Source organism: Pempheris klunzingeri, chromosome 11 (assembly GCF_042242105.1).
Source record: "Pempheris klunzingeri isolate RE-2024b chromosome 11, fPemKlu1.hap1, whole genome shotgun sequence".
Taxonomy (NCBI): domain Eukaryota; kingdom Metazoa; phylum Chordata; class Actinopteri; order Acropomatiformes; family Pempheridae; genus Pempheris; species Pempheris klunzingeri.
Window position 1 is genome coordinate 4,503,457 of NC_092022.1, and position 24,478 is coordinate 4,527,934.

A 24,478-nucleotide genomic window follows, 5' to 3' on the forward strand; every position below is an offset into this window, starting at 1 on the left:
TGCACAGAATTCAGACTGGAAAGCATGAAGGGAGACAAGAGCTGTGCCAAGTACGCATGTGCAGTCAAATTGGAGCTGATGAAGATGGTGGGAAGGGAGTGGGCGAGGAGCAGCCAAACAGTCTGACAATACGCAAGAGAAGGTCAGAGATCGACAGAGCAGTGATGTGAGAGCGTATATGAAAAGATAGTGTGTACTGTATAAGAAAATAGAAGTGGTTTGGCAAAAAAGAGCGTGTTAAAAAGATATACAGATACACATCATTCATTCTCTTGCACGATCACACTCTCATACTGTCAGATATAATCACTGATGATGAATGTGGTTCAGTTTTACAATATCTGCACTATTTTACTAAACAGTACTCTACCATACATATTCTACTATACTATACTACACATTTTGTATTATACTGTACTAAACTGTACTTTATACTGTGCTACACATACTATAATACACTATGACACTCACGCTCACTTTCTTGCTATATTTTTATTATACTATATAATACCAAACTATACTACATTATACTATACTTTAACACTATATTATACTGTGTAGTTGGGTATTGTATAGTATAATTCTGTATGACTAATAGCTCATAATAGATCCCCTCTTGCACAGAAACAAGACCACCTCAGAATCCCATTAACTCTTAGTCTTTTCAAATACTCTGACCTTAGTCCATCTTAGATATCTCTTGCTCTTCTCTCTTCATGCCTGTATCATCCCTGTATTAACTACGCATCATTGAACAATGGCGTTTTCTGTTGCAGTCTTTGCCACTGGCATCATCTAATCAAGTGATCCCAGCGTGCCTCCAGGACCATGTCATGGAGTGAATCTGCCTGATGTACTGGAGAGGAAACAAGTTTCTGGTGTCACATTTCGGAATAATCTTAATTGTGAAAATAAAAACCATTCGTGTTATTGAACCAATCAGCCGGAATTGCTGTCAGCAGTGCTGTAGAGAGACAGCTGCAGAACAATGACACGTAGGGAGAAAACAAATGTTACACTCACACCTACTGGCCAGTAGTTGTACTAGCTCTGATTTGGGGTCCTGAAGGGGATTTCACTGGATATGGCCTCCTTTCCGTAGTGGTAATCAGTGACACTAGCAGCCGAAGTCGACGTGGCAAACTACTTCCCAATCCTGGCCTAGAGTTGTGCGATTTATCTACTTAATACCAATTTCTCTGACAAACATTACCTAAAATACGTAAAACGTGAATGGAACCCCGGCCCTGCTCTGAACGTACGTGGACGTTACGTCACTTAAAAGTTGCAAACATATGATGCCTTCAAGAACAATCAAAAAGTTCATAATGTGTGGGTCCATATAGTGTTTTTGCCGTTGCCTTGTAGTATTTATGCAATCTGTGCATTTTAAGCTGAAGTCCTGAGGCTTTGATATTGTTTTGGTTGCAACAGCGATACATACAGCAGGTTTCCCCAAACAAAGTCAATCCTATCATCAAACGTATTTCTAATGTTCACTTCTGTCCTTGAGTTTATCATTCAAGCACAAGGCAGCACCGTGCGGTTTGATATCAAGCATTAAAATATCCACAATAAATGTTTTTGGTGCATTAGTGGGGTTTGGTTTGAACCTGTGAATGTCGTTTTAATGTTTTGTTTATCAGATGTCCGAGCTCAGGGTGAACACGCGAAGGCATCAAAAGTTCAGTCTGTAGAGTTGTGACATCTTTGAACATGGAGGAGAAACGGAGCACTCCGGACACCAGTTTTGCCCCAGGTACCACGTAGAGTTTGATAAATATGCCCTCTAGTGTGGTAGTAGACTAAATTATTAATTGACGGTTTTATGAAAAGGTACCACTGAACCGTTAGCTTGTTATCCGCCTGAGGCAGCACTGTTACTATCAGCCAGCTGTGTTAGCAGCTAGGTTAACACAAGTGTTGTTTGTTGTTGGGATTCACAGATTTAAGTTACACTGGCTTTATTTTAAGTCATAGCTTAAAGAATTGTGGAGTTTTTAGCAGCTTCCGTATGTTGAATTTAGGTCAGTTCATCAGAGACACGAGAAGCACAAAGTTAGACTCCAAGTAACCCAGTTTTGTGTAGCTATTTGCAGGTCTAGAACCAAAAGTCAAACGGAGCTACTCTCAAAAATCAGGAAATGTAATGCTACATACCACAAAGACAACATTAAAATGTATTGTGAACCATGACATAAGACCTCATGTCGATCATTTGGGTCTTCTGTTAAATTCGGCATGTGTGACAGCATTTAAAATAAAATCATGCTTCCACATTGCCTGTGTACCCACAGTACAAATACCTTATCTTTGAGATTTTTACTCATGATTAATGTGTCACTCGTGTTTGGTTTCCTCTGTGATGTGTCTGAATTAAACTGCTACCTTAAAGTTAATAATTAAGCTTTGTCCATTTATCACCTTAGACCCAGGGGGAGCAGGAACAACACAAGAAGCCCCACATGACCAAAGCCCAGAGGAAATTATCAGCAGACAGCTGACTGAACAGGGCCGCTTCGCTTATGCTGCACTGTGTGGTGTCTCTCTGGGCCAGTTGTTTACTGGACCTGAAAACAGGTAACAGAGCCATGAAGGATAATGTCGTCATGACTGTCCTCGTCAGATCAATGTGGGTTTTGAATTGATCAGTGCCTGAGTCTGTGTTATCTGGAAAGCTGAAAACCTACCATCCACCTCTGTCTAATTCCACACATTGCCAGCACAAATTAAACGTATCTGAAAGCTTTCTCTTCTTCCACTTGTGAATAACCATTTGGATTAACTTTTTAACTAATAGTGATTAATACTGCCTTACCTATACTGTCATTTGGCTTGAGGAAATGACCAGTTGTGCGCTTCTCTAGTGCATTCAGGGAACAGTATCTGCAGGGCTTGGTTCGCTGGCTGGACCTGGATGAGTCGGTGATGCCGGTTATGGGGGCTTTCCTGTCAGGCCTGGGGGTCGAGGGCTCTGACACCTTCCTCTCCACCCTGCTGGCCGAACCACTGCTGGCTGCTGGGGCCACCCCCATCATACAGGTGTTTGATCCAACATTAAATTGTAATGCTGCCTTTGGGACAAAGGATTGTTGCAGGAGGAAATATATAGCGAATATATGGAATTAAATATATATGAAATATATCTGAAATATAAAATATAGTTGTATATGGAAGATAAAAGCAAGTGGGTTGTTGCACTGTAAATTAATTGAAGTATTAGATAGAATCGTACGATTAAAATGAATACAGAAATACTGAGTCAGACATGCAATATAAACTAATATGGATGGCAGCGGAAAGAACATACATAATTAGTATATCATAATCAGTTCTACTTAGTGTCATACGAAATTTCATTTAATATGTTCAGTGAAATGTTTCTTAATATATAGTCATTTTGTGGTTTGACTGAAGAATTAAGCGTTTGGCTTTGTTTTTAATAAACAGTAATTAAATTGTATTGGATTTGTATTGAAATTGGATCTGGATTTCTATAAACACACCTATTTTAACCAGCTTTCATTTTGTATTACAGGATCTGGTGTCTTTTTCTGTCAAAGATGGTAAGAATCCTTTGATGAAATTAATGATTATCTGCTTTAGATTGGTGTGAATCTATATAAGTCTGTTACTTTCTAACTTTAACGGTCGGTCATGTCCTCAGGCCAGTATGATGCCAGAGCGAGGGTTCTCATCCGTCATGTCAGCTGTCTGCTGAGAGTCTTTCCTCATCAGCTGGAGGAGTTCGAGGAGACACTGGGAGAGAGGCTGAGGGAAGGAGGAGAGGAGAGCGAGTGAGTTATGGTTGGATGGAAGGATGGATGAATGTGACTGAGTCAGCAGCTCATATTTACATGGTGTCTTCTAATACTAGGAACATTTCATGTAGTTTGAAACCTTAAACCTCAGTTCATTTAAATACTGAATGATAATGCTCTTTGTTAGTGTTTCGTTTTTGTCGATTCTTCTGTGTATCAGACCGTTTAAAAGACATAGACACTGCGAGGCGGGTCCACTTGTATCCAAAATGATAGCATAAAGATAGTTGTGTGGTATAAACAAGCAACTTTTTATTTTTTTTTTCAAAATGTCATTTTTTAATGCACCGGAAGAGTCGTTTGACATTCTTATTTTTAGAGCCACTGAATATTTCAACCAATACAGATGATCTTTATGACTCTGCTCCCATTAGAGAGGAGTCCTCTCGGCGGCTGAAGAGGGAAAGAGGGCGAAAGTTAAGACGCTACCTCCTCATTGGACTAGCCACCGTGGGCGGAGGAACTGTGATTGGTGAATATTCCTGTGGCTGCATAGACACTGACTGATAATCAAATCAACCACAGAGTGTTCAGACATCAGAAAACACTTTTAAGAGTTTCAAACCTGTCTATAAAAGGCTTCACCTCACAGATGTTGGAACTCACCGGCTTTTCTTGCTGTGCCGACTGCACTCTTTGTGCCTTTGCCAGGTGTGACAGGTGGGCTGGCAGCCCCCTTGGTGGCTGCAGGGGCCAGTGCTGTGCTGGGGGCTGGAGGGGCTGCCGCTCTGGGCTCAGCCACTGGCATTGCAATCATGGCGTCCCTGTTTGGAGCAGCGGGAGCTGGACTGACTGGTAAAAGCATTGGAAGACACGCATCAGTAGAACTTGACTGCTGTGATAAATACACAGTTTTGTGGTGTTCCCTGGTTTTTATATCTGCAGCTTTTCTCACCTTGTATTTCATTTTTTGCTCATTATATATGTCGTCTCTCCAGGCTATAAGATGAATAAGTGTGTTGGGGCCATAGAGGAGTTTGAATTCCTGCCACTGAGGACTGGGAAGCATCTTCACCTGACCATCGCAGTGACAGGCTGGCTCTGCAGTGGTAAATACAGTAAGTATGGCTTCTACTGTCTCACTACAACCACTTGCAATTTACACAGATTAGGTGTGAGCAACATGGATAGACCCTCTATCATGGTATTTCTCATTTTATATCTCTCTCTATATATATATATATACATATATATATATATATATATATATATATATATATATATAGAGAGAGAGAGAGAGAGAGAGAGAGAGAGAGAGAGAGAGAGAGAGAGAGAGAGAGAGAGAGAGAGAGAGAGAGAGAGAGAGAGAGAGAGAGAGAGAGAGAGAGAGAGAGAGAGAGAGAGAGAGAGAGAGAGAGATTTCATGGTAAAAATGAATTATCTGTAAAATACATTTGAAATATTGTCATGCATAAAACAAAAAAAAGTCAGACATCATGGCACGTTAACAACTGAGCTTAACCCAATAACTTTACTTAAGGAAAGCAAATATTTTTTATTTTCCATGAGCTGTTTTTAACATGACAGCCAAGCCTGCTTATTTCAGTTTACAGAGCACTGAGTAAATAACAGTCCTGTTTTTTTTTTTAGCCAGTCCGAGAGGAAGGTCAGTGCCAAGGCCATTCATGTCCACACGTACGAGGGCAACAAAATCCACTAAAAACTCGATTAACAAACATAGCCAGCCTAACACAATTGCTGTTATCTTTTTTTAATTCATCACCGGCATTTTCTCGTCAGGTTCACTGAGGTTTAGTGCCTCAGCGATGCCGATTACATTACACATTAAATAGAAACTAGAGAATGCAGTTTCTGAAGAAATTGCTGGCTGCTGAAAAGCTGACACTGGTCTGTACTGCTTGATGAATAGGTGGGAGTTGAACTGCATTGCTGGATTACATTTGTATGAAGGAACAGTTTAAGGAGTATGAAGAGTAAAGATAAAGGGGGTCAAATGCAGTGTAGACACTGAAAAAAGTTGAAATGAGAGTTATTATAAAAGTACTTAAATAGGCTTAAGGAGTTGAAGTGATATTTATGTGTTATAGTTGGAACACAGGTAAACTGTCAGCTGAGGATTACGTCCTGTCAGCACCTCCATGTACTAGGATTTGAGGTGTTTATGTGTGTGTGTTGCATTTTTGGGCTTATATTCAGAAAATCCAGCCTACTCCAATGCCCTCCTTTAATTCTTTTATTGGCCCACTGTTAAAACCAGGTACCATCTGTGGGCTTTTATTTTGAAAATCTGTGTGGAAAATTGGGGTGGAAAAACATCACATATTTATAAATATTATTAGTTTGGAAGATACAAACACTAAAGGTAATTCTGACAATGTCCTCAATGAGCTTAACATTTAGAATTTTGAATAGAGTTGACTTAGTTATAGCGGTTACCTACAAAAGAGAATAACAGCAGCAATCCCACCAAAAAATAATGTGGTATTGCTGAGCGTAGTCCTGCACAAAGTGTTCTAAAACTATAATTGCAGAGTGTCCACCTGAGATTATTCAAACAAACCACTTAAGTTTTGCTTTTACATAAAACGATGCACTCTCTGCCCCCCACTAGAAAATACACTCCGTTACAAGCATAGTACCCCCTTCACATACAATGGCTGAAAAGAAACACTTCACTAACAAGTGCTACTTAGTCGTGTCCTTACATAAAAAAAAAACACAATTGCTGCCTCCCAGGTTCGTTCCAGGCCCCCTGGTGCAGCCTGGGTGAGTGCGGGGAACAGTACTGCCTGGTGTGGGAGTCACGGTTCCTCAGGGATCTGGGCTCAGCCATGGCCTCTCTGTTGGACGGGCTGGTCAGCATCGTGGCCCAGGAAGCGCTCAAGTACACAGTGCTCTCAGGTAGGAGGCCAGTCTCTTCACTGGATCTGTATTTGAAAAAAAAATGTTGCTGTCTGTGCTTGTGGTGAAATATTTTCTGCTGAGATGTAAAAAGTCATATTCTTGCATTGGCTGTCGATATTGATTCGTGTGAAACAGCCCAGACCGTCTTATATAGACCCTAGCTCGGTACTGCATTGACATCCTCTGCACCATCTCACTGTTCAGGCATTGTGGCAGCTCTGACGTGGCCTGCGTCTTTGCTGGCAGCAGCCAGCGTGATTGACAACCCCTGGTGTGTTTGTCTGAACCGCTCAGCTGAGGTGGGGAAACACCTGGCGCAGGTTTTGAGAAGCAGACAGCAGGTATCGTAACCACCTCTTACCTCTGTTAACACACACTTTACCGTAATGCACCACAAGCTGTCGCTCTAGAAGGGTTAGACGTATATTTTGTATCAACATTGTCGTTCCTTTGATCACAAATGTAGAATATTAGAACAAAACTTGATATTAAATGCAATATTAATTAACCTGAAGCGTTACTTTAGGCTCAGAGACCTTAGAAAAGAAGGGGACGTTGTTTCTGGAGGCCAAATCAGAAGTGCCTTAAACCTGCTATCTTTCTAATAGCCAGCAGGGGGCGACTACACAGGCTCCAATTGTATAGAAATCTGTGAGAAAATGACCCAACTTCTCACTTGATTTATTACCTCAGTAAACACTTTCCTAATGGGTTCATGGTCTCAGTGGCTAGTTTCAAGTCTTCTTCAACACAGTATGATTTTCATTTTGTAAGTTTTGTTCCCACTAAAATGGGCCATAAAGCAGGGTCTGCTTTAGGGCAGGATTACCCTGTGACTAACCAATCAGAGGTTGGGGGGGGAAACAACGCTGGCAATGGCAATTGTAATTTTGAAAAACAGCAGTCCACAAACCACTTTCACGGTGGCTTCTTTTACACAGTCCATGCTCACGCTCCGAGAGAATCTGTCCACTTTTTTTAAACACTAGGAGGATGAAACTTACGTCATGTTGTGCCTCTTTTCTGTTTCTTTCTGTATTCAAAGGGGAAGCGGCCCGTCAGTCTCATAGGTTTCAGCCTTGGGGCCAGAGTCATCTACTACTGTCTACAGGAGCTTGCCAATGACCAAGGTAGCATCTTTCTGTAGACAAACCATACATTGATTATGCCTTGGAACTGAATTCACATCCACATTTTAGCTAATAAGCATTTAAATTTGTGTCATACCCTGTAATCTAACCGTAATTAACCTAATTAAATCTCTCATTGCCCATCTTTGTTTTGTACATTGTAGTAGTTGAGTCTTTTGTTATTGTGATTCCTCAGGGAGTGAAGGAGTAGTGGAGGATGTAGTCCTCTTGGGGGCCCCTGTGGACGGTTCTGAAAAGGCCTGGGAGAGAATAAGAAGGGTGGTTGCTGGAAAAATAGTCAACGGCTACTGCAGGTAATCTAACAGAGCTCGATCCTGCAGCGTCTAAGGGATGTAATATTTACGTTTTTGCAGGAAATGCTTACAGTTGTTTTATAGTTTTAACATACCCTTTTATTCAGTCAGTGCATATTCACGGTCCAGTGTTTTGGCTGCAGTGGATTCAGAGACTACTGTCAGTCTGAACAGCAGAATATGTGATGTAAATACTGCATGAGAAAAATTACTTTTTGAACCGTCTACCTGTCAGAGGGGACTGGCTCCTGGGGTTCCTGTACCGAAGTTCAGCTGCACAGCTGTCTGTTGCTGGGCTACAGCCAATCAACATCCAGGATCGGCGTATAATCAATGTGGATCTTTCCTCCGTGGTGAGTCATGAGTCATATTTAAATAAGGCCCACTAAAGTTTCCCTATTGAATAGTAATGATGTGTTAACATAAGCAGATGGCATTAGTATGATGCAATAATATTAAATGAGAATTTTATTAGCATTGTAAAAGAGACACTTGTTATGTTTGAATAAAATTCAAAGCTAGGAAAAAAAATTAAGGCCCCTGCTGGTCTGTTTCAGCTCACAGCAATGCCTTTCTGCTACCCTGTAAATCAACATGATTCCATAATAACTTCGCACTTAGTGCTCATCGTGGTGGTGGTTTTGTTGAAGCAGGTGAAGCATCGGAGGTTTCACGTTTCACTCAACCGAACATTTAAAAAGATACTGAACATGTCTGAAGCACCGTACTACACTATACACCTGGTCATGTAATGTGAGGATCAGGAAAATTTACTGTACAAAAAAAAAAGATATATGAATGGAGCAGATTTGTACAAAGTAGTAAAGTTTCCTTTAAAAAATGAAATTATACTATAGAAAATTTACCAGAAAATTTGTATCTTTTTTTTTTCTGCTTCTCAGGTGAACGGTCACTTGGACTACATGCGTCAGATGGACACCATCTTGGTGGCAGTAGGAGTTCCCACCAAAGAAGTCCCAGGATCCTCCTTTGCTCTTCCTCAGCCTGTCACCGTTACAAAGGAGAGAGACGATATCCCTGACCAAACCCTCAGCGAGCAACAAGAGACACAAAAACAAGTTAAGGAGGCCGAGAGTCGTACAGAAGAAAGTGGAGACGAGGAGATAGGTGGCGGTTGGGATATCCCTGATATTTCAGACCTGCTGGATTCAGATACGGACTCAGAGAGTCAAACTGGAGCCAGGAACAATTTACCACATAACTGTGAGGAGAAAGCCACGAGTGAGGCCACAGCCTCTGCGTTAAATGCCCCGGTTGACGGTGTAGAGGAGCCTGATAATGACCCTGATAATGAGCATGTATCCTGGAGCTGGGAGGATACACACTGGACTACAGAGCTCACACACACAAACAAAGGCAGCCAAACTTGTAAAGAGCACGTTACAGGACCAGCTGCTTCTCTATAAAATCTCGTCTTCTCAAGATTTTTTTTTTTTTTTTCAGCATCAGAGCTTTGTTGGAGAAAATATTCGTTCCATTGTTAACACGCTGACATGCCAGAGACGGCAATAACAACGCACACATATGGCACCCTCAAGTGAAAAGCCCCTGAAATAACTGCTTTGTTTCACCACTAAATGGTGTTTTTAGATTCATGTGTTAATTTAATTACAATTTTACAAGTGAAGTAGATTTTTTTTTTTTTTTTTTTTTTTTACAAGCTGTAAATAGTCTTTTAATTTATTTTCTCAACTCACTGTGAGATCAAACACTTGTAGACGTTATCTGTGTTTTGCAGGTTTTCAAGGATGTGACAAAGTAGGTGATCTCTCTGTTTCTCCCAGCCTTCTAATTTTCATCCGCTGGCTTGGTTGCTATGGATATTATCACAGTAATTTGATTTCCACAAGGCCACGGGCAATTCAGTGAATGTGTCTTTGCTAAAGCCTTTATTTCACCCACAGCAATGTGAAGTGCTGCCTTCTGTAGAGTTGACATAGAGTGTCATTGTATACTGGCACTGATAACTGGAAATAGTCTGAACCCTGACTTTTGTTTTGGTGATGCACTAGTTCAATCAGTTTCTCCAACCTTATTTCATAACTGGAAAAAAAACACACAATTGAAGACAGAGCGATGGTGGACCATAGACATTTTTTCCGTGACCATAAAGAATTAATTTGAAACTGGATTATGTTTTATTTCTCTCGCTCTCAATACTGTCTCAAATGTTTTCCACCATTAACCCTGACATAAGATGTCAGCTGTCCTTATTCAGTCCAGGGTGTCAACCTGATTGGGCAGAAGCAGAGGCAACTCGATCCCAGCATGCTCGGCGTCCAGCAGGTTGACGGCGTCGGTGGCGGTGACGGGGGAGTGAGTGGGATCCGAGGCCAGATGAGAGGGGGGGCTGCTGGCAATGTTGGGCTCCCCAGAGTTGCGGAGAGAGAGGGAGAGTGCCGGTGAGGGTCTCCTGGTCAACCGCGAGGAACAGCAGGGCAGGAGCTTCCCCAGAGCTCGCTTGAAGTCTCTCATGAACAGCGGGTAGATGATGGGGTTCATTGTGCTGTTGCAGTAGCCCAGCCAGGTGATGGCGTCGAAGAGCGCCAGGGGGACGCACTCACACACCGCCTGAATGAGCACAGTGACACAGAGGTACTGCAGGCATTAGGGCATCAGGAGTTCATCCATAGTACAATGTGAAAATGAATAATTACAGACAATAAATGAGGAAGAAAAGCACAGTGCTGGAGTTTTTGACCTTTAGTAGTGCTATGGATCACTTTTTTTATTGTACACATGCACAAGGCTGAGTATGAGGACAAGGCAGTACACATTCCTGCTGCATACAGACTGTATAATCTCTATATTTACTGCCCATTGATGCACTTATTTATTATATCTATCACAAGGTATATTTGACAGTTCTTTATCAATTTTACATTTATTTATTTACTTCCTTCAAAAAGGGGATAATTCACGGCAAAACTCAGAAATAAAAATAATATTTATGCTGATGAAAGAAACAGATGAAGAAAATAAAATAAAAAATTTAAAATGTATGTTTTTGGCAACATTTATATTCATTTATTTGATTTATTTCAATTAGATCATTAATGCATGTAATATAATCTGCATTTATTCCTCTATCCTTGCTTCTGAGCCCTTGTGGGTTTGACTGAAGCGGAAGTCGACAGATTTTCTGTCTCATTAACCACATAGGCTGTCCATCCCTCTTTTTCTCATGGTGCATCTACTTTTGCCCCGAGCAAATACATTTGCAAGTGATTGTGAAAACCCATGATGTTGGAGATAACCACCAGGATCAGAGGAGGACAGTGAAGGAGGAGACAGCTGTTAGAGGAGAGCTTCCAATACTATCAAGATGAGACAGGGAGGCGGTGGGAATAGGACAGAAAGGAGGGGTGCGTTTCACACACCACATTGAGTGTGAAAAGGAAGGAGAGTGCAGACACAGTCAAGTCTCTGTGCTCTATGTTATATGCAGGGGAGAAGTGAGAGGGCACAGATGGGAAATCAAAATGACTGGATCATTGAAAGCTTGAAAAACAGGACGAGTGTCATTACCAATTTAGATTAAGCTGTTTTTTGACATTCGTTTACTCTCGCCGAGGTTTTTCATGGCCACCAATGTTTGTTCTCTGAGTAATGAGCGCGTGTGCTCAGCCTAATCGAATCCAAATCAACAACTTAACAAGAATGCCCATTCTAAATGGTCCTTTGGTGTGTTGTTTTTCTGGGTTTGAGATGAGTCAGCCACACAAAGCTGAAATGCCAATCTATTTCCTTGTAGGATAGCTTGGCAAGACTGTGACGCCAAGACTGGCCAATACAAAAATAGACCTGTATCCAAGTGTGTTTTTTCTTCTTTCTTTCTTTTTGCATTTATTTCACACTGTTTTAGTGTCCATCACACATAAATTTGTGAGAAAACAGACAAAAAAACACACACTCTGAGTCACAGAGATATATGGAATAGAAGAGCTATTCCAAGAAAAAGAGAAAAACAACCTCAGACTTTTTTCATAGAGAGGGAAATTGTTGGATCTTGCATGTGCATTTCAAGTGCAGGCAACCTGGATGGACTGAAACCATTCGCCCCTTTCAGCTCATCTGATCGTATATCTGATGTATCGTGTTACCCTTATGCTTACATGTTATACCCTTTGACTACATTTCAGTGTTTCAGTCAGCGTCTGGTCCCTCTACTGACCTGAGCCATGTTGGTGATGAAAAAGGGAAGCCAAGCACTGAAGAAGAGTCCCAGGAGGACTCCCAGCGTCAGACTGGCCTTCAGTGCCCTCCGACCCTGCCTGTGAGCCAGGCGACGCTCACTGTTCACCGACGGCTGCAGACAGAAGAGAACAATAGAAATAGTACATCCTAGAATTGTAGATGCAGTGTAGATCTGCTCTTGTCTGAGCTGGTATTTTAGAAAAGCTACATATAGCTACAAGAGCTGGATATAAACCTGCAGCAGGCAGCCAGTAAGCTTAGCGACAAGAGACAAGCAGCAGTGAAAAAAAAAGAATCCACCTACCTGCTCCTCTAAAGCTTACTGATTGGCATGTTCAATTACTGGTTATTAATTTGTTTGTTTTAAGATGAGTTACACATACAATTGACATTTCTATTTTATTCTGATTGAACAATCAAGATATAATGTGTTAATTAGTGAGCAGCAGAGAGATTCCCCCAAACTCCTTCTTTAAAAAATGTATCAAATATAAATATCTAATATGTTTTACGTTTAAAACGTTTCTTTTACATTCCTCAAGAACAACAAACATGTCATTCTAAAAAATGATGAAGAAGAATATCTCCATTTGATGGAGAGCTGCCGTAACAGGTTTGAATATTGCACTTGGCGTCTGTGTCGCTTGGCTTCAGTGAAGAGATGGAACAAGCTAATACAGAATATTTATGATGAATTACAATTGATAGATTTTTGAGAATTAATGCATTACTGTCGTGTGTGTGTGTGTGTGTGTGTGTGTTTGCGCAGGCAAATGTGACAGACTACGTGGCTGTGATCCTTACAGACGGGGATGGCACATCTGATCATATCTGTACTCGTCTCTCTAAGATTTGTGGGCAGGTTTTCCAATTTCTCCCTTTCTTCACTTTACGCATTCTTAGCGATAAAATGAACTGAAGAGCAAAAAAAAAGTTTTAGATTCATGAAAAGTAAAAGAATCTAACACCTCCACAAGGTATTTGCCATTTCGACAGATTTTCTTAATCGTCAAATAGCCGCTGGAAAAGCCATGAAGCTCCACACTGTCCTACCACAGTGGCTCCGCACAAGTATTCAAACACTTTCAGAACTGCACTATTAAACTGCAAATGCACTTGATCTCCAAATATTCCTATTCACTTATTGATGGACAATAATCTAGTTTTATTGACACACCAAAACTGGGCTTAGTCAGTCATACATCCAGATATAAACTTCTAAACTGTAAACTTTGGTCCCGGAGAGAAAAAGACAAAAAAAACCTCACAGATTCAACCTTTTCAACTCCTTCTCTCATTAAGGTCTGCTCTACTTTTTGGTTTGGCTTTTGCTTTGAAATTCTATGTTTTAGTTGTTGGTGAGCACTCAAAAGCTGAGCACCCTCATGTATATATCTTATTATCATATATCTGGCCTGGCTGGTTCGGTCTCTCTTCCTTACCGGTACGTTCTGTGACGCAGGAGGCTCCTGGTGGCTACAGTCATCCCCGTCCGGCTGAGGTTGCCCCGCTGCAACCCCAGGTGAAGGCGGCCTGGAAGGTTCCCCGAGAGATGGATGAGGGTGTGGTGGGTGGCTAAGTGCTGCAACTCTCTTTGCCTGCCTCCGCGCTGCAAGGAGGATCCGACAGTAGGTGAAGCAAATGGCACTGGAGGGCAAAAAGAACGTGAGTACAGATGCCACCAGGGCAAAGGGCAGGGTGACCCGCAGGCGGCACTGGAAGGAAAGGCCTCCTGAAGGTGACAGCTGAAAGTAGGACGCTGGGTACAGTGTGTCAGAGTAAGAGCTGATGTTACTGTTGCCACTGCTGACCCCGGGGACCGACGAGTGTCCGCTCCCGTGGCCTAAGCTGTGCCATTTCATCTCAATGGGCAGGAAGGAGGCCAACGCTGCCAACCCCCAAGCAGCTCCCACCAGGAGTAACGCCCGAGGTGGGGTCATCCTCTGCTTGTAGCGCAGCGGCGAGATGATGAAGATGTACCGGTCCAGGCTGATCACGCACAAGTTGAGGATGGACGCGCTGCAGCACATGACATCAAAGCAAAGCCAAATCGGGCAAAAGGCAGGCCACAGCACCCAGGCCCCACACAGCACATTGAGCATGGCCGGGGGCATGACCACCAGAGCCACCATCAGGTCAGACAGGAACAGAGACACCAGGAAGCAGTTTGAGGTGCAACGCAAAGAGCGATGGGCGAACACCAAGGCGATGAGCAACATGTTCCCGCAGACTGTCATGAGGATGATGACGGTCAGCATGAAGGCCAACAACCACGGGCCGCTGCCTGAGATGTTCCAAGCGCTCGTGGTGGGAGAGCTGCTGTTGTAGCTTCCAGACAAGTGAGCGTCAGCCATGGTGCACGGTTGGCAACAATCAAAGAACCAATTCCTGAGGGTTCCTCTTCAGGCACCACGAAATGCTACAGACTTCAGCCAGTTCTCCTTTGCAGCCAGCGCTCTCACTTTAGGGACATTGTTGAATAAATAGAAGCCACTGAGGTCTCGTGCTGAGAAGCCATCCAACCCTCTCCCTGTCAAGGTTAACCACACCGCTCTCCATGGGTAAATATCTCCATCTCCCTTTGGCAGCAATACGTCCAGGTGCCTTGGGCTCACTCCCACTGCCACCGGTATAGTGATCAAAATCATCAACACACTTTCACTCATCTCTCCATCCTGGCCAGCATGCCTCTGCCTCATCCACGGCTAAGAGCCAGAATGAGCCATTCGACGGCCGACAGAGGGTTTTCGAAGCTGCATGTCACAATGATGACAGCCACTGGAGGAGGGCGCACGCAGAGATGAGCTCGACTAGGCATACGAGAGCTGTGCCGGTGAGAGGAGCTGCTAAGGATGAAGAGAACAAGGACCAATTGTCAGAATTACATCTCTCCTCACAGAAGTGGGATTGTACAGCTTCCGCAAGTCGTTTGCTGAGCTGGAGCTGCGCTGCCTCTCACAAGCCTTTTTATTCTGAGGAAACGCACAGGAGAGAAGAAACCTACACAAAATTCTACGGCAGTCATTTCCAAGCAAGGCTCTGTTTACAAGTGCTCTACAGGTATCATGGTCCTTGTAACGCTGCCTTTATGTCCCTCGCTCCTGTTAATCCCTGTGTCGGCCACTCCAGCGCGCCTCCCAGCCCGAGCGCACAGCTTCTGAGAGGGAGCGTGTCAAAGCATTGAGCTGTTAATGCATAACCATGCACAATCACAGCCAAGAAATGCTAATTCTACATCATGGTGTGGGTGGTCTTTTTCCATGTTTGGTCATGGTGTTTTTTAGCTGCTGGAGAACAACTATTATAAGGCATTATTGTAAGGCACTGTGAAGATTTGATGTCAAAGTTTGGTGTTTTTGCAATCTTTTCTTTTGTTTTCCAAGGTATGTGTGCAATTTACATAGTGAGTGTCAGATGTATTAAAGGAGTCGTCCTTCATGTTTTTTCTTTTGCTTTTTCGAGCAGTGAAGGCAAAGTCCATTTCATCTAGAAACAGAAGTCACTCTCTCATTCTGTTTTTTTCATGTTTTAATGATTGAATCACACTGGACGTCATTCGGCTTTTTTTTTTTTACTCTCCAGCCCGTGCCTTGGAAACCTTGTGTCTGATTTGATTGGGATTGTCTTCATCCTTTCATCCTAGTTTCTGAAAACTGCTGGCACCTCCAGATAAAAGGTGCATTCCACCCCAAATTACCTTTATCATACACAGGCGATTTCCAGACAGCTCGTGTGACTTCTGACCCACTTAACTGCACCAGTCATGATCATTTCGGTGCATCAGAATGAAGGGCTCGAATACTTATGCAATACATTTTAAGCATTTTATTATTGGACTTAATTCACATACATTTGTTTTCTGCTGTCAGTGTCGAAAAGCTGTCACTTTGACTCAGTGTTGTAAAACAATAAAACATTTGTAAACCATTTTGCATAGGCACCATTTGAATATTTCATTTAAAGCCTACAGACACATGTAACATTTAGGTGCCCGTTCATCAATAGCAGACTTGAGTTCAAATTCATGAAATATTTTTCAGTGACTCATACAAGATTCCCTGTTCTAACAACTATCAGAAAACAATAGAGTCACTTCACTTTGTTCCTACATCATTCAATTCTCAACAGGAGCACTTGAATTCTAAATATCATTAAAAAAAAAAAAAAAAAAAAGCATTAATGGGGCAAAATGCTGTTCGCTCCAGCATTTCAATAGCCTTGTCAAATACTAAACATAATGTGCAAAGATGTCTATTTTCATGCCCCCTCAGAAGTGACTAATCTCCATCACTACGCCCCTGTCATCTGCCACATCAGATCAGCTGCTGCCAACCTTCTGACCCCCGTCTCACCCACACCAGGCCCACCACCTTATGGGATAGCATTTGCATCGCAGCCCCCGTCCCTCATTCCTTCACAACACATTTCAGGAAATTACTCCCACTGACATACAGAAATAAACTGAAAACGCACCTTTTCAAAGACACGGTAACACTTCACTCCTTCAAGTACCATCATTGCTGCCTGGTGTCTGACATGTAATATAACCTGTTATAATCCATTATGATACTCTTGTTTTTTTTTAGTGCTACTCGGTTCAATATGATCTTAAATAGTTTTCATCTATTATAAAGCATCTGAGGAAAAAAAAAAAAATGATTCACCATAATTTTTGTTGATGATTATTTTATTAAATAAGCACAGACTGTCCTGATTAGGCACATATAAATCATACAGGGATGGATTGTTCAACAGGAAGATGGAAGGATCTAACTGTAGAACAGTGCAAATGGTGAATTTCCCACAGACAAAACATAGAAAACAAAAAAAAAAAACTAATTAAAAAAATAAAAATGACGTCCCTCGATGGCTTGCAGATATTAATCCTGTTAAAGAAAACAGAGATCAGTTACATAAATCTTTATTCACATAAGCAACGACACACATTGTTTCTTTTTTTTATTTGGAAATAAGCATTTATTTCTGAAAGTTCATTGCACGTACAAACCTCTTTGCTTCTTTGGAGGAAATACTGTGACCTTAGATCATTCTGACAGTTGGTGCATGCCATGCCAAGTCCCACTCCTGAGGCAAATGTAATTGGCCATGTGTGCCCTGCAAATGAATCAGGTACTTTAACTCTTACGCAGAGAAGCACTTCACAGTGTTATTAAAAACAGACCAGAGATGGCGTGTGAAATCCTTTTTCACACTTTTGTTGTTTTTCTCTACTGCTTTTTAGTGCTTTCGAGGATGGGGGGGGGGGGTTGCGACTGCCCTCCTCACAGCAAAAAACGCTATCTTATAAATTCACAGTGAATCATGTGTTCAAGTTAGATAAGACTGTTGGTTTAACAGCAAAAGGAGTTTAGAAAGTGCTTTGCTGCAAGCAGTGTCAGACAACTTGCAAGTGCTGCAGCAGCTACAGAGCATCACTGGCTCTGCCTGTCCAGGAGCCAAATTAAAAGGTTCAATGCACTGAAACTACTTACGTTTGAAGAACAGAACAGAAAACACGATTCCTAACCCCAGTCCAGTACCTGCAAAAAAAATAAAATAAAAATGAATAAAACCAGCTACAGTATGACATGGATGACAACATTAGCTATAAGTGACATAAGTTACATTTATATAGCCATGGCTTCATGCTTGTTTTCTTATTGTATGCATGTGCTGTCTCATATTGTCTTATGTGCTCTGTGTACAGTATATTTTTTATATGGAGCCATAGCACAAGCTTTGCAATGCAGTGCTTTCAAACACATGGGACAATATGCTTCAAACTCCAGAGGTGGTTACTGATGTGGTGTCATTTCCTCTCACTGTGTCAAAGAGCACCTGTAGTTTTCATACACCGCCTCCTTCAGACAAAGTGGGAACATCCACTACTAGATGATGCTGCAGCAATGACATCACACCTAACTCCATTCAAAAATATCCCAATTTTACGGTGCCTTACTTCTGAGCAGCATGCAACACGACCGCAGGCTTTTATGGCGATTTTACAGGATTCATTGGTCCATAATATCAGAGATTAATAAAGCAGTGTTATAATTTTTCAATAAATAAACTCAACTTTCCCCTTCTCCCTGCAGCCATTTCGATGTAACGGCTGGCTACGGTGGACATGGGAAATTGTGGAGTTGTGAGATGGAAACTGGCAATACTGTAATTAATTAATAGGTGTTGGTGCCTCGTTTGTATGCCGAATTGAGAAGTGGAAAATATTCTCTCGTAAAACGTCTTAATCAATGTCCTGGCATGGTGTATGTATCGATAAGCAGGAAAGTATCAACTTAACGTTTTCTGAATGGCGGTTCCACTTAAGGTCTTTTCAACGACAACATCTAAGGCAAACGCAAAGATCTAATAAATAAGAGCAAGAGTAGCTTGGGCAGCATTCTTTAATATAACAGCTGAATCGACCTTCATTTATCTATCACAATAGGTAATCCATAGACATCTGAGCGGTCATTCAGTTGTCCTTTACCAGTCATTTATGGCTAGCTAGTTAGCCTCCCAAACAGTCAATGACACCTCTGGACTACAGCAACAAACTGGAGCTTTTTCCCTCCTTTTCAGCGGACTTTACAATGTCGTTATATGCAGAAGACTTGGGGATATTTACCGAGTTTAATGACACCGTCTGCCAAGCATCGGTCCCACTTTTTCCCCAGCTCCTTCTCAGACATGCTGCTGAACGTTAGCTCGAGTCCGGTTAGAGGTGTCAAATGCAGCTCCGGCGCTGCCTTCACGTGCTGTCGGAAACGTACCACTTGTTACGTTTTTAACCTCAGAGGAGCGACCGAGTTAGGAAGTAGCGAGGGGTTGACAACCACAGATTTATGTTCAGTGTTACGTTATCGGCTCGACGTTGATGATACATGAACTATATGTGAAAGGAAAACACGCCCAAACAGGTGAAAGTCCGTTTGTCTGTACTCACGAACGCACCACTACGCCACCCTTGCAAATCTCGGGACGTGTTGCACCCACAGCGCCACCCCGCGGCAGAGCAGCCCACCTCCACACACACACACACGCACACACACACAGCATTTACAGTGCATGCATGGACATCTATGCCTTGGCAGAAGAAGAAAAAAAAAAAAAAAAACATATACCAACATTTTTATTGCAAATTTATTTGAAAGACTCTGAATGAAATTCCGTTTGACACAAATCAGTACACTGCCATGAAGTCATTACAGCAAGTTCACCTTATTAACACTGATTTCCTGAGATGACGATAAACAATTTCTGACAACATACAGTGCGCAATACATTTGACATATGTTACACAAAATGTTGGCGCGTTTTGAAACTGTTACCATTAAATAAAGACGTGCCATCAGCTGGGACACTTAACTCTGCATCCGAATCTGAAAAATTAGAAAACTGCTGATTAACACACAGAATCAAAGTACTTAACATGGAAATGATGTTATATATGAATTTTACAAACAGACGGACAAGTGTATCAAATTCATAAATCGACAGACAATCACATACGAATGATCCGCTCTCACTCCTCAGCAGGCAAACTGTGTGAAACAGCCAAAAGTCGTCTTGTTGGCAGTGATTATCAAGCACAGCCTCTTAAAATGGTGTCGGATACCAGTTGGCTTCTTAATGGACTTCAAGTGAACTCATAGCAGGGGTGGTTATTACACATTGTGAGTGTGTGTGAACAGCAAAGGGGAACCAAAGAGGTAGAAACTGTGTCCTTGAAGAGTACATGTATCTTTGGCCGAAAACAAAATAAATCCCCTTTGCGTTTTGCTGCCTTTACTCCAGTACATGCATGTGTCTCCGCTCCCATTGAATCTTTGTCAGTGATAACCAGGACATCTCATTGAAAGTCGCCATTTACGTGGACATCGCTCCAACACGACTGCAGTGATTATACATGCATGCTGTACATATGAAAACAATAGTTTACATCCAGATACGCTTGCATGTCAACGCCTATGATACCTAGACTGTCGTGTTTAAGTGGCCTTCTCTACAATAAAATATGCTGTGGTTTGACTGCATTCCATCTTTAGTAAAAAAAAAAAAAATACAGGTAACAAGATCATCAACCCTGTCTCCTGGACCTGAAGGTCTCGCTGTCCCAGCCACAGTTCACTCTGAATCTGTTCGGATCACTCATCAGACCTTGGCTGAGGGGACTGCTGTTGTGCCTCTGCTGCTGCTACAGGTGGCTGGTTGGTTTCTTCTCTCGCTGTCTTCACGGAGCTCTTGCTGATGACCATGAGATCTCGCAGCTCCTTGTTCTCAATCTGAAGAAGACAGAACATTTGAGGGAAAAAAATGTTTAGATGAACATTTTGACGGTTAAATGGTTCTTCTAAAACATACACTACTCACAAAAAGTTAGGGATATTCGACTTTCAGGTGAAATTTATGGAAAATGTAAAAAGTGAATGCTACAGTGATATTATATCATGAAAGTAGGGCATTTAAGTAGAAGCATGCACTGGTCATTTATTCATCTTAAACAATGTATTGAAAGAAAATCTAACAACAGTGGTAGGTATACCACAACAAAACATTTTCAGTGCCTCAATAAATTGGGATGTGGCCAAAGGACGTCCACTCCTCTCCTTTCTGTGACTCTTCCAGTCTCTGTATCACTGTTCCAACCTCCTGATGACACTCTGTGACCCTCTAAGCTCAGTGAACACCTCCGTCTGAGGACTTCCTGTTTGAAGCCTCCAGTGTTGAGGTGCTGCTGATCAACTGTTAGGTGTCGTCTTGGTCTCATGATGTCAGAATGTGAACAGCAGGATGAGGAGGACTGTTTAAATACCAATTCTAACTGAAGCAGGAAATGTATTGGTGGATTCATGGATCAAACCTGTTGTGAATGTTGCTGGTAAGCTTCTTGTTAGAGAACAGCAACTGGTGCAAAAAGTACTGAGACACTGAACAGTTGGACATGTGCATTCAAAGGTTTAGAGAAGGTCACATTAAGTTCACCTGGAAAGGTTAGAATGCATTTTAGGTTCATCCTGAAATTTCACCTGAAGGCCGAATATCCCTAACTTTTTGTGAGGAGTGTATATCATCACATATTTTTGCCCTTATTTCTAGCGGAAAATAGCCGAGCAAATCTAGAAATGTTGCTATGAACATTTATCACTGGAGCTATTTTTTTTTTTTTTTTTCAAATAAATAGCGCCTGTTGTAATTTTTCAGTGCTCAGCAGTGGATATCTCGGGAATGGATATCACAAGCTCTGGGCAAATAAGTGCAAACTGCCTGCATAACTAGCTATTACTAAAATACAAATATGCTGTTGTTGTTGTAATTATTGTTTACGAGACCAAACTGACCAGAAACGTAGCCACCTGATTCTTATACATAGGCTATATCCAGAAAGTCCAATCATGTACATTGTATTTTCTGTGCATATATTATTCAATTACTGCTTATTTATGCAGGTGATGTATGAAAAAAAGGCAGGTTTGTGTGTACTGCATGTATTGTATGCATCTCTTATTTTCACCTTGGAAAGGCAACACACAGAAATACAGATAAAGTATCAGATTCAGAAAAAAGCCTCTCACAAATATGGATCCACTTTGACAAACATCCACACTTGTTATTTGCTCTACATTTGCAAACGTAGAGCAAAAGATGCTCATAAAAATGGGAAAAACAGAGTTCTAAAATCCTGAAACAATGCAGGCACTCAAACTGTAGACATAAAACAAGGAAGGAACTAATACAAAGCCATGATGTGCAGACTTTTAGTAGGAGAAACATGTTGGCTTTTTAATGACTTAGCCACTGCAACAAAGGCTTTTTATTTGTTTCTTTCTCATAGGAATATTTTTTAATATTTCTATTAATATTTTCTTAAGTGTCTGGATTGTTTTCCTGGACTGTTGCACCTACAGCTGTTTCTGGTTCTGCTGTGCTGTGCTCACCTCTAGCTGAGCGAGCTTCTCTCGAACAGAGCAGTAGTGCTGATCGTCCACCTGCACGGCTCTTCTCATCACCTGACCCATCTCGCATATCCGCTCCACCTGGCTCTGCACTTCCTGGAGAAGATTCAGAAAACACGAAGCACTTGTTTTTTGTTTTTTTTTAACCGCACGAGCATTCATTTGGAATCCTAACCTACGAGGGGCAGAGAATTTTTGAAATGTGAAGACAGCCACTGTACTTTTGCGTGATCCTCGTGGAGGCTGAGCACAGGTTTGGTGTCCAGCTCCTTCTTCGCCATCATCAGCTGGAGCATCTGCTTCCGGTATCGACCCATGATCAGCTCTAGCGCGTACTGGTGTTCTTCTAGAGACAACCATAGTTCTGCAGGGACAGCCGTGAAGAGGGTTAGAAAAGATATAAAACACCAGCCATACAATCAGGAGTGTGGATTTTTCTTTTTTTTTTTTTTTACCTTTATTCTCCTGCTGTAGTTCCTTAATTTGAGTGTTTTCCTGAGTCAGAAGGACATGAGGTTTGTATTTGGTCATCTCCTGAATCTCTGAAGTGTCTTCTATGTGCTGGGAAGAGAGAGCAGTGGAAAGACCTAATGAATATTAGAAAGACTTTTTGCTCCATTTAATATCAAACCAACCATGACATAGAGAAACATATATTACCAGTACATTACATTTTACACCATAAGTGTGAGTTACAATGTTACAACAGAGGTCCTAATTAACTAAGAAAGAAACTAAATTACTTTATTATCAGAACTATTTAGTCTCAGCGTGAAAAGGTAAACTGACAAAACTATAAAATCAGTTCTGCGGGAATCTTTCCATGACAAGCTATTTTACAAGTTAAAATCCAGTGATGGGAGGTGGAACTGATTGGCCAACACTTTATTTTATGAGTTTGAGAAAGTATTGGGACAAAAAAATAACATAAAGGCCTCAGGAGGAGACGTGAATGAATGAATGAAAACCTCTATCAATGAATCTTAGGCCAAACTCCATTAAAAAAGAAAGGAATTTAACGTTGTTGTGGATATCTCAGCAATTACTCTGGAAAATTAAGGATCTTTAGGCACAGAAGTGACCTTACACCATAATCTCAGCTTGTAATGTCAGAAGTGGTTCACATGTTTGCCTGTGTGTTGATCTGAGAAGATTGTGGGATCATCAGAAGAAGCATGTTCAGTATGACATTGTGGGGCAGTAAATTCCGCTTGGGTTACATTTGAATTGAAGTTAGAGCTGAATTAAACCTTGTTGTTCCTGTGTGGGGGTACCGCTGAGCAGTGAAGCCTTACACTGTACAGCCATGGATGAACTCGCTGAGATGCTCGTCCTCACCTTGTCTGGAAGGGCATTTCCCACCTCTCTCATGCTGTGCACCCTCTGGCTGAGGGCCCCGGACTGCTCTATCAGACCCTCGGCGGCCGTGTCGTGCTCTTTCAGCCTCTCCAGAAGGGTCCGGGCATCACCCAACACTTTTTCCAAAGTGCAGGCCATTTGCTGAAATTCTGGAAACCGACAACTCCCGTGCGCAACTTAAACAAGCTACTTCACACCACCGGCTAGCTCAGGTGAAAGTACCTCGAAGTGTTAGCCTACGTTGGCTATGTAGCTTTAATTAGCCGAGGCAGCTGCAGTGCCTCTATAGCAACGAGTGCAAACTAACTGAGGCCTTTGGAAATACCTGTGCATAGGTAGAGTAAGTAGAATACACACAAATTATAATCTGGGCACTTCTGTTTTGTTGTCAAATCTGCCGTTTCCGTATGAGGATAAACTGTAACGTCACTTCCGTATTTTCTTCTTCTTTGGATATATTATCGGTAGCGCCATCTGCTGGAGAGTTTAGGACTCGTGGAGGTTTGATGGTAGCAATTGTGAAATATTGATTTAATATCTGTACCGACTCGTACACTGTTATTCTAAAAACAAAGCAAAATAAAACAGCTGTAGAGGAGGAGACACGAACTCCAGAAAGGAAAGATGAGCCCTTCAGATACTCTACTCGTGGCTAATTAACTTGATATTTGAGTAAGTACCCGGCTTTAATTTAAGATAATTAGTCTTCAGTCACTTTTTAATCCTCAACACGTTTCAATCAACACTGGAACAGAGGGTGTTTTTAAAAAATAACAACAACATTAATAATAATAATGATAATACTACTACTAATA

General features: G+C 41.8%; 3 protein-coding genes across 3 annotated transcripts; 1 reads left to right on the top strand and 2 right to left on the bottom strand.

Annotated features, from left to right (window-relative positions):
- The first annotated feature begins 1,704 nt into the window (after positions 1-1,704).
- Positions 1,705-10,280, top strand: tmco4 (transmembrane and coiled-coil domains 4). The gene is given in 15 exon segments (XM_070840249.1): positions 1,705-1,759; positions 2,430-2,580; positions 2,868-3,042; positions 3,539-3,566; positions 3,668-3,797; positions 4,196-4,293; positions 4,473-4,616; positions 4,760-4,879; positions 6,519-6,683; positions 6,891-7,027; positions 7,732-7,816; positions 8,013-8,130; positions 8,366-8,483; positions 9,033-9,488; positions 9,491-10,280. Coding segments are annotated over 15 exon segments (2,001 nt in total). The 5' UTR covers positions 1,705-1,716; the 3' UTR covers positions 9,524-10,280.
- An 85-nt stretch (positions 10,281-10,365) lies between these two features.
- Positions 10,366-14,702, bottom strand: htr6 (5-hydroxytryptamine (serotonin) receptor 6). Its single transcript, XM_070840250.1, has 3 exons — positions 13,791-14,702; positions 12,326-12,460; positions 10,366-10,722 (listed from the first exon to the last, which is right to left on the bottom strand). Exons 1-3 carry the CDS (start codon positions 14,700-14,702, stop codon positions 10,366-10,368), a joined length of 1,404 nt encoding a protein of 467 aa, XP_070696351.1.
- Positions 14,703-19,493: 4,791 nt separating this feature from the next.
- On the bottom strand, positions 19,494-24,057 carry sike1 (suppressor of IKBKE 1). The gene is made up of 5 exons (XM_070839678.1): positions 23,643-24,057; positions 22,760-22,865; positions 22,526-22,668; positions 22,287-22,400; positions 19,494-20,633 (listed from the first exon to the last, which is right to left on the bottom strand). Exons 1-5 carry the CDS (start codon positions 23,799-23,801, stop codon positions 20,496-20,498), a joined length of 660 nt encoding a protein of 219 aa, XP_070695779.1. The 5' UTR covers positions 23,802-24,057; the 3' UTR covers positions 19,494-20,495.
- Positions 24,058-24,478: the final 421 nt, after the last annotated feature.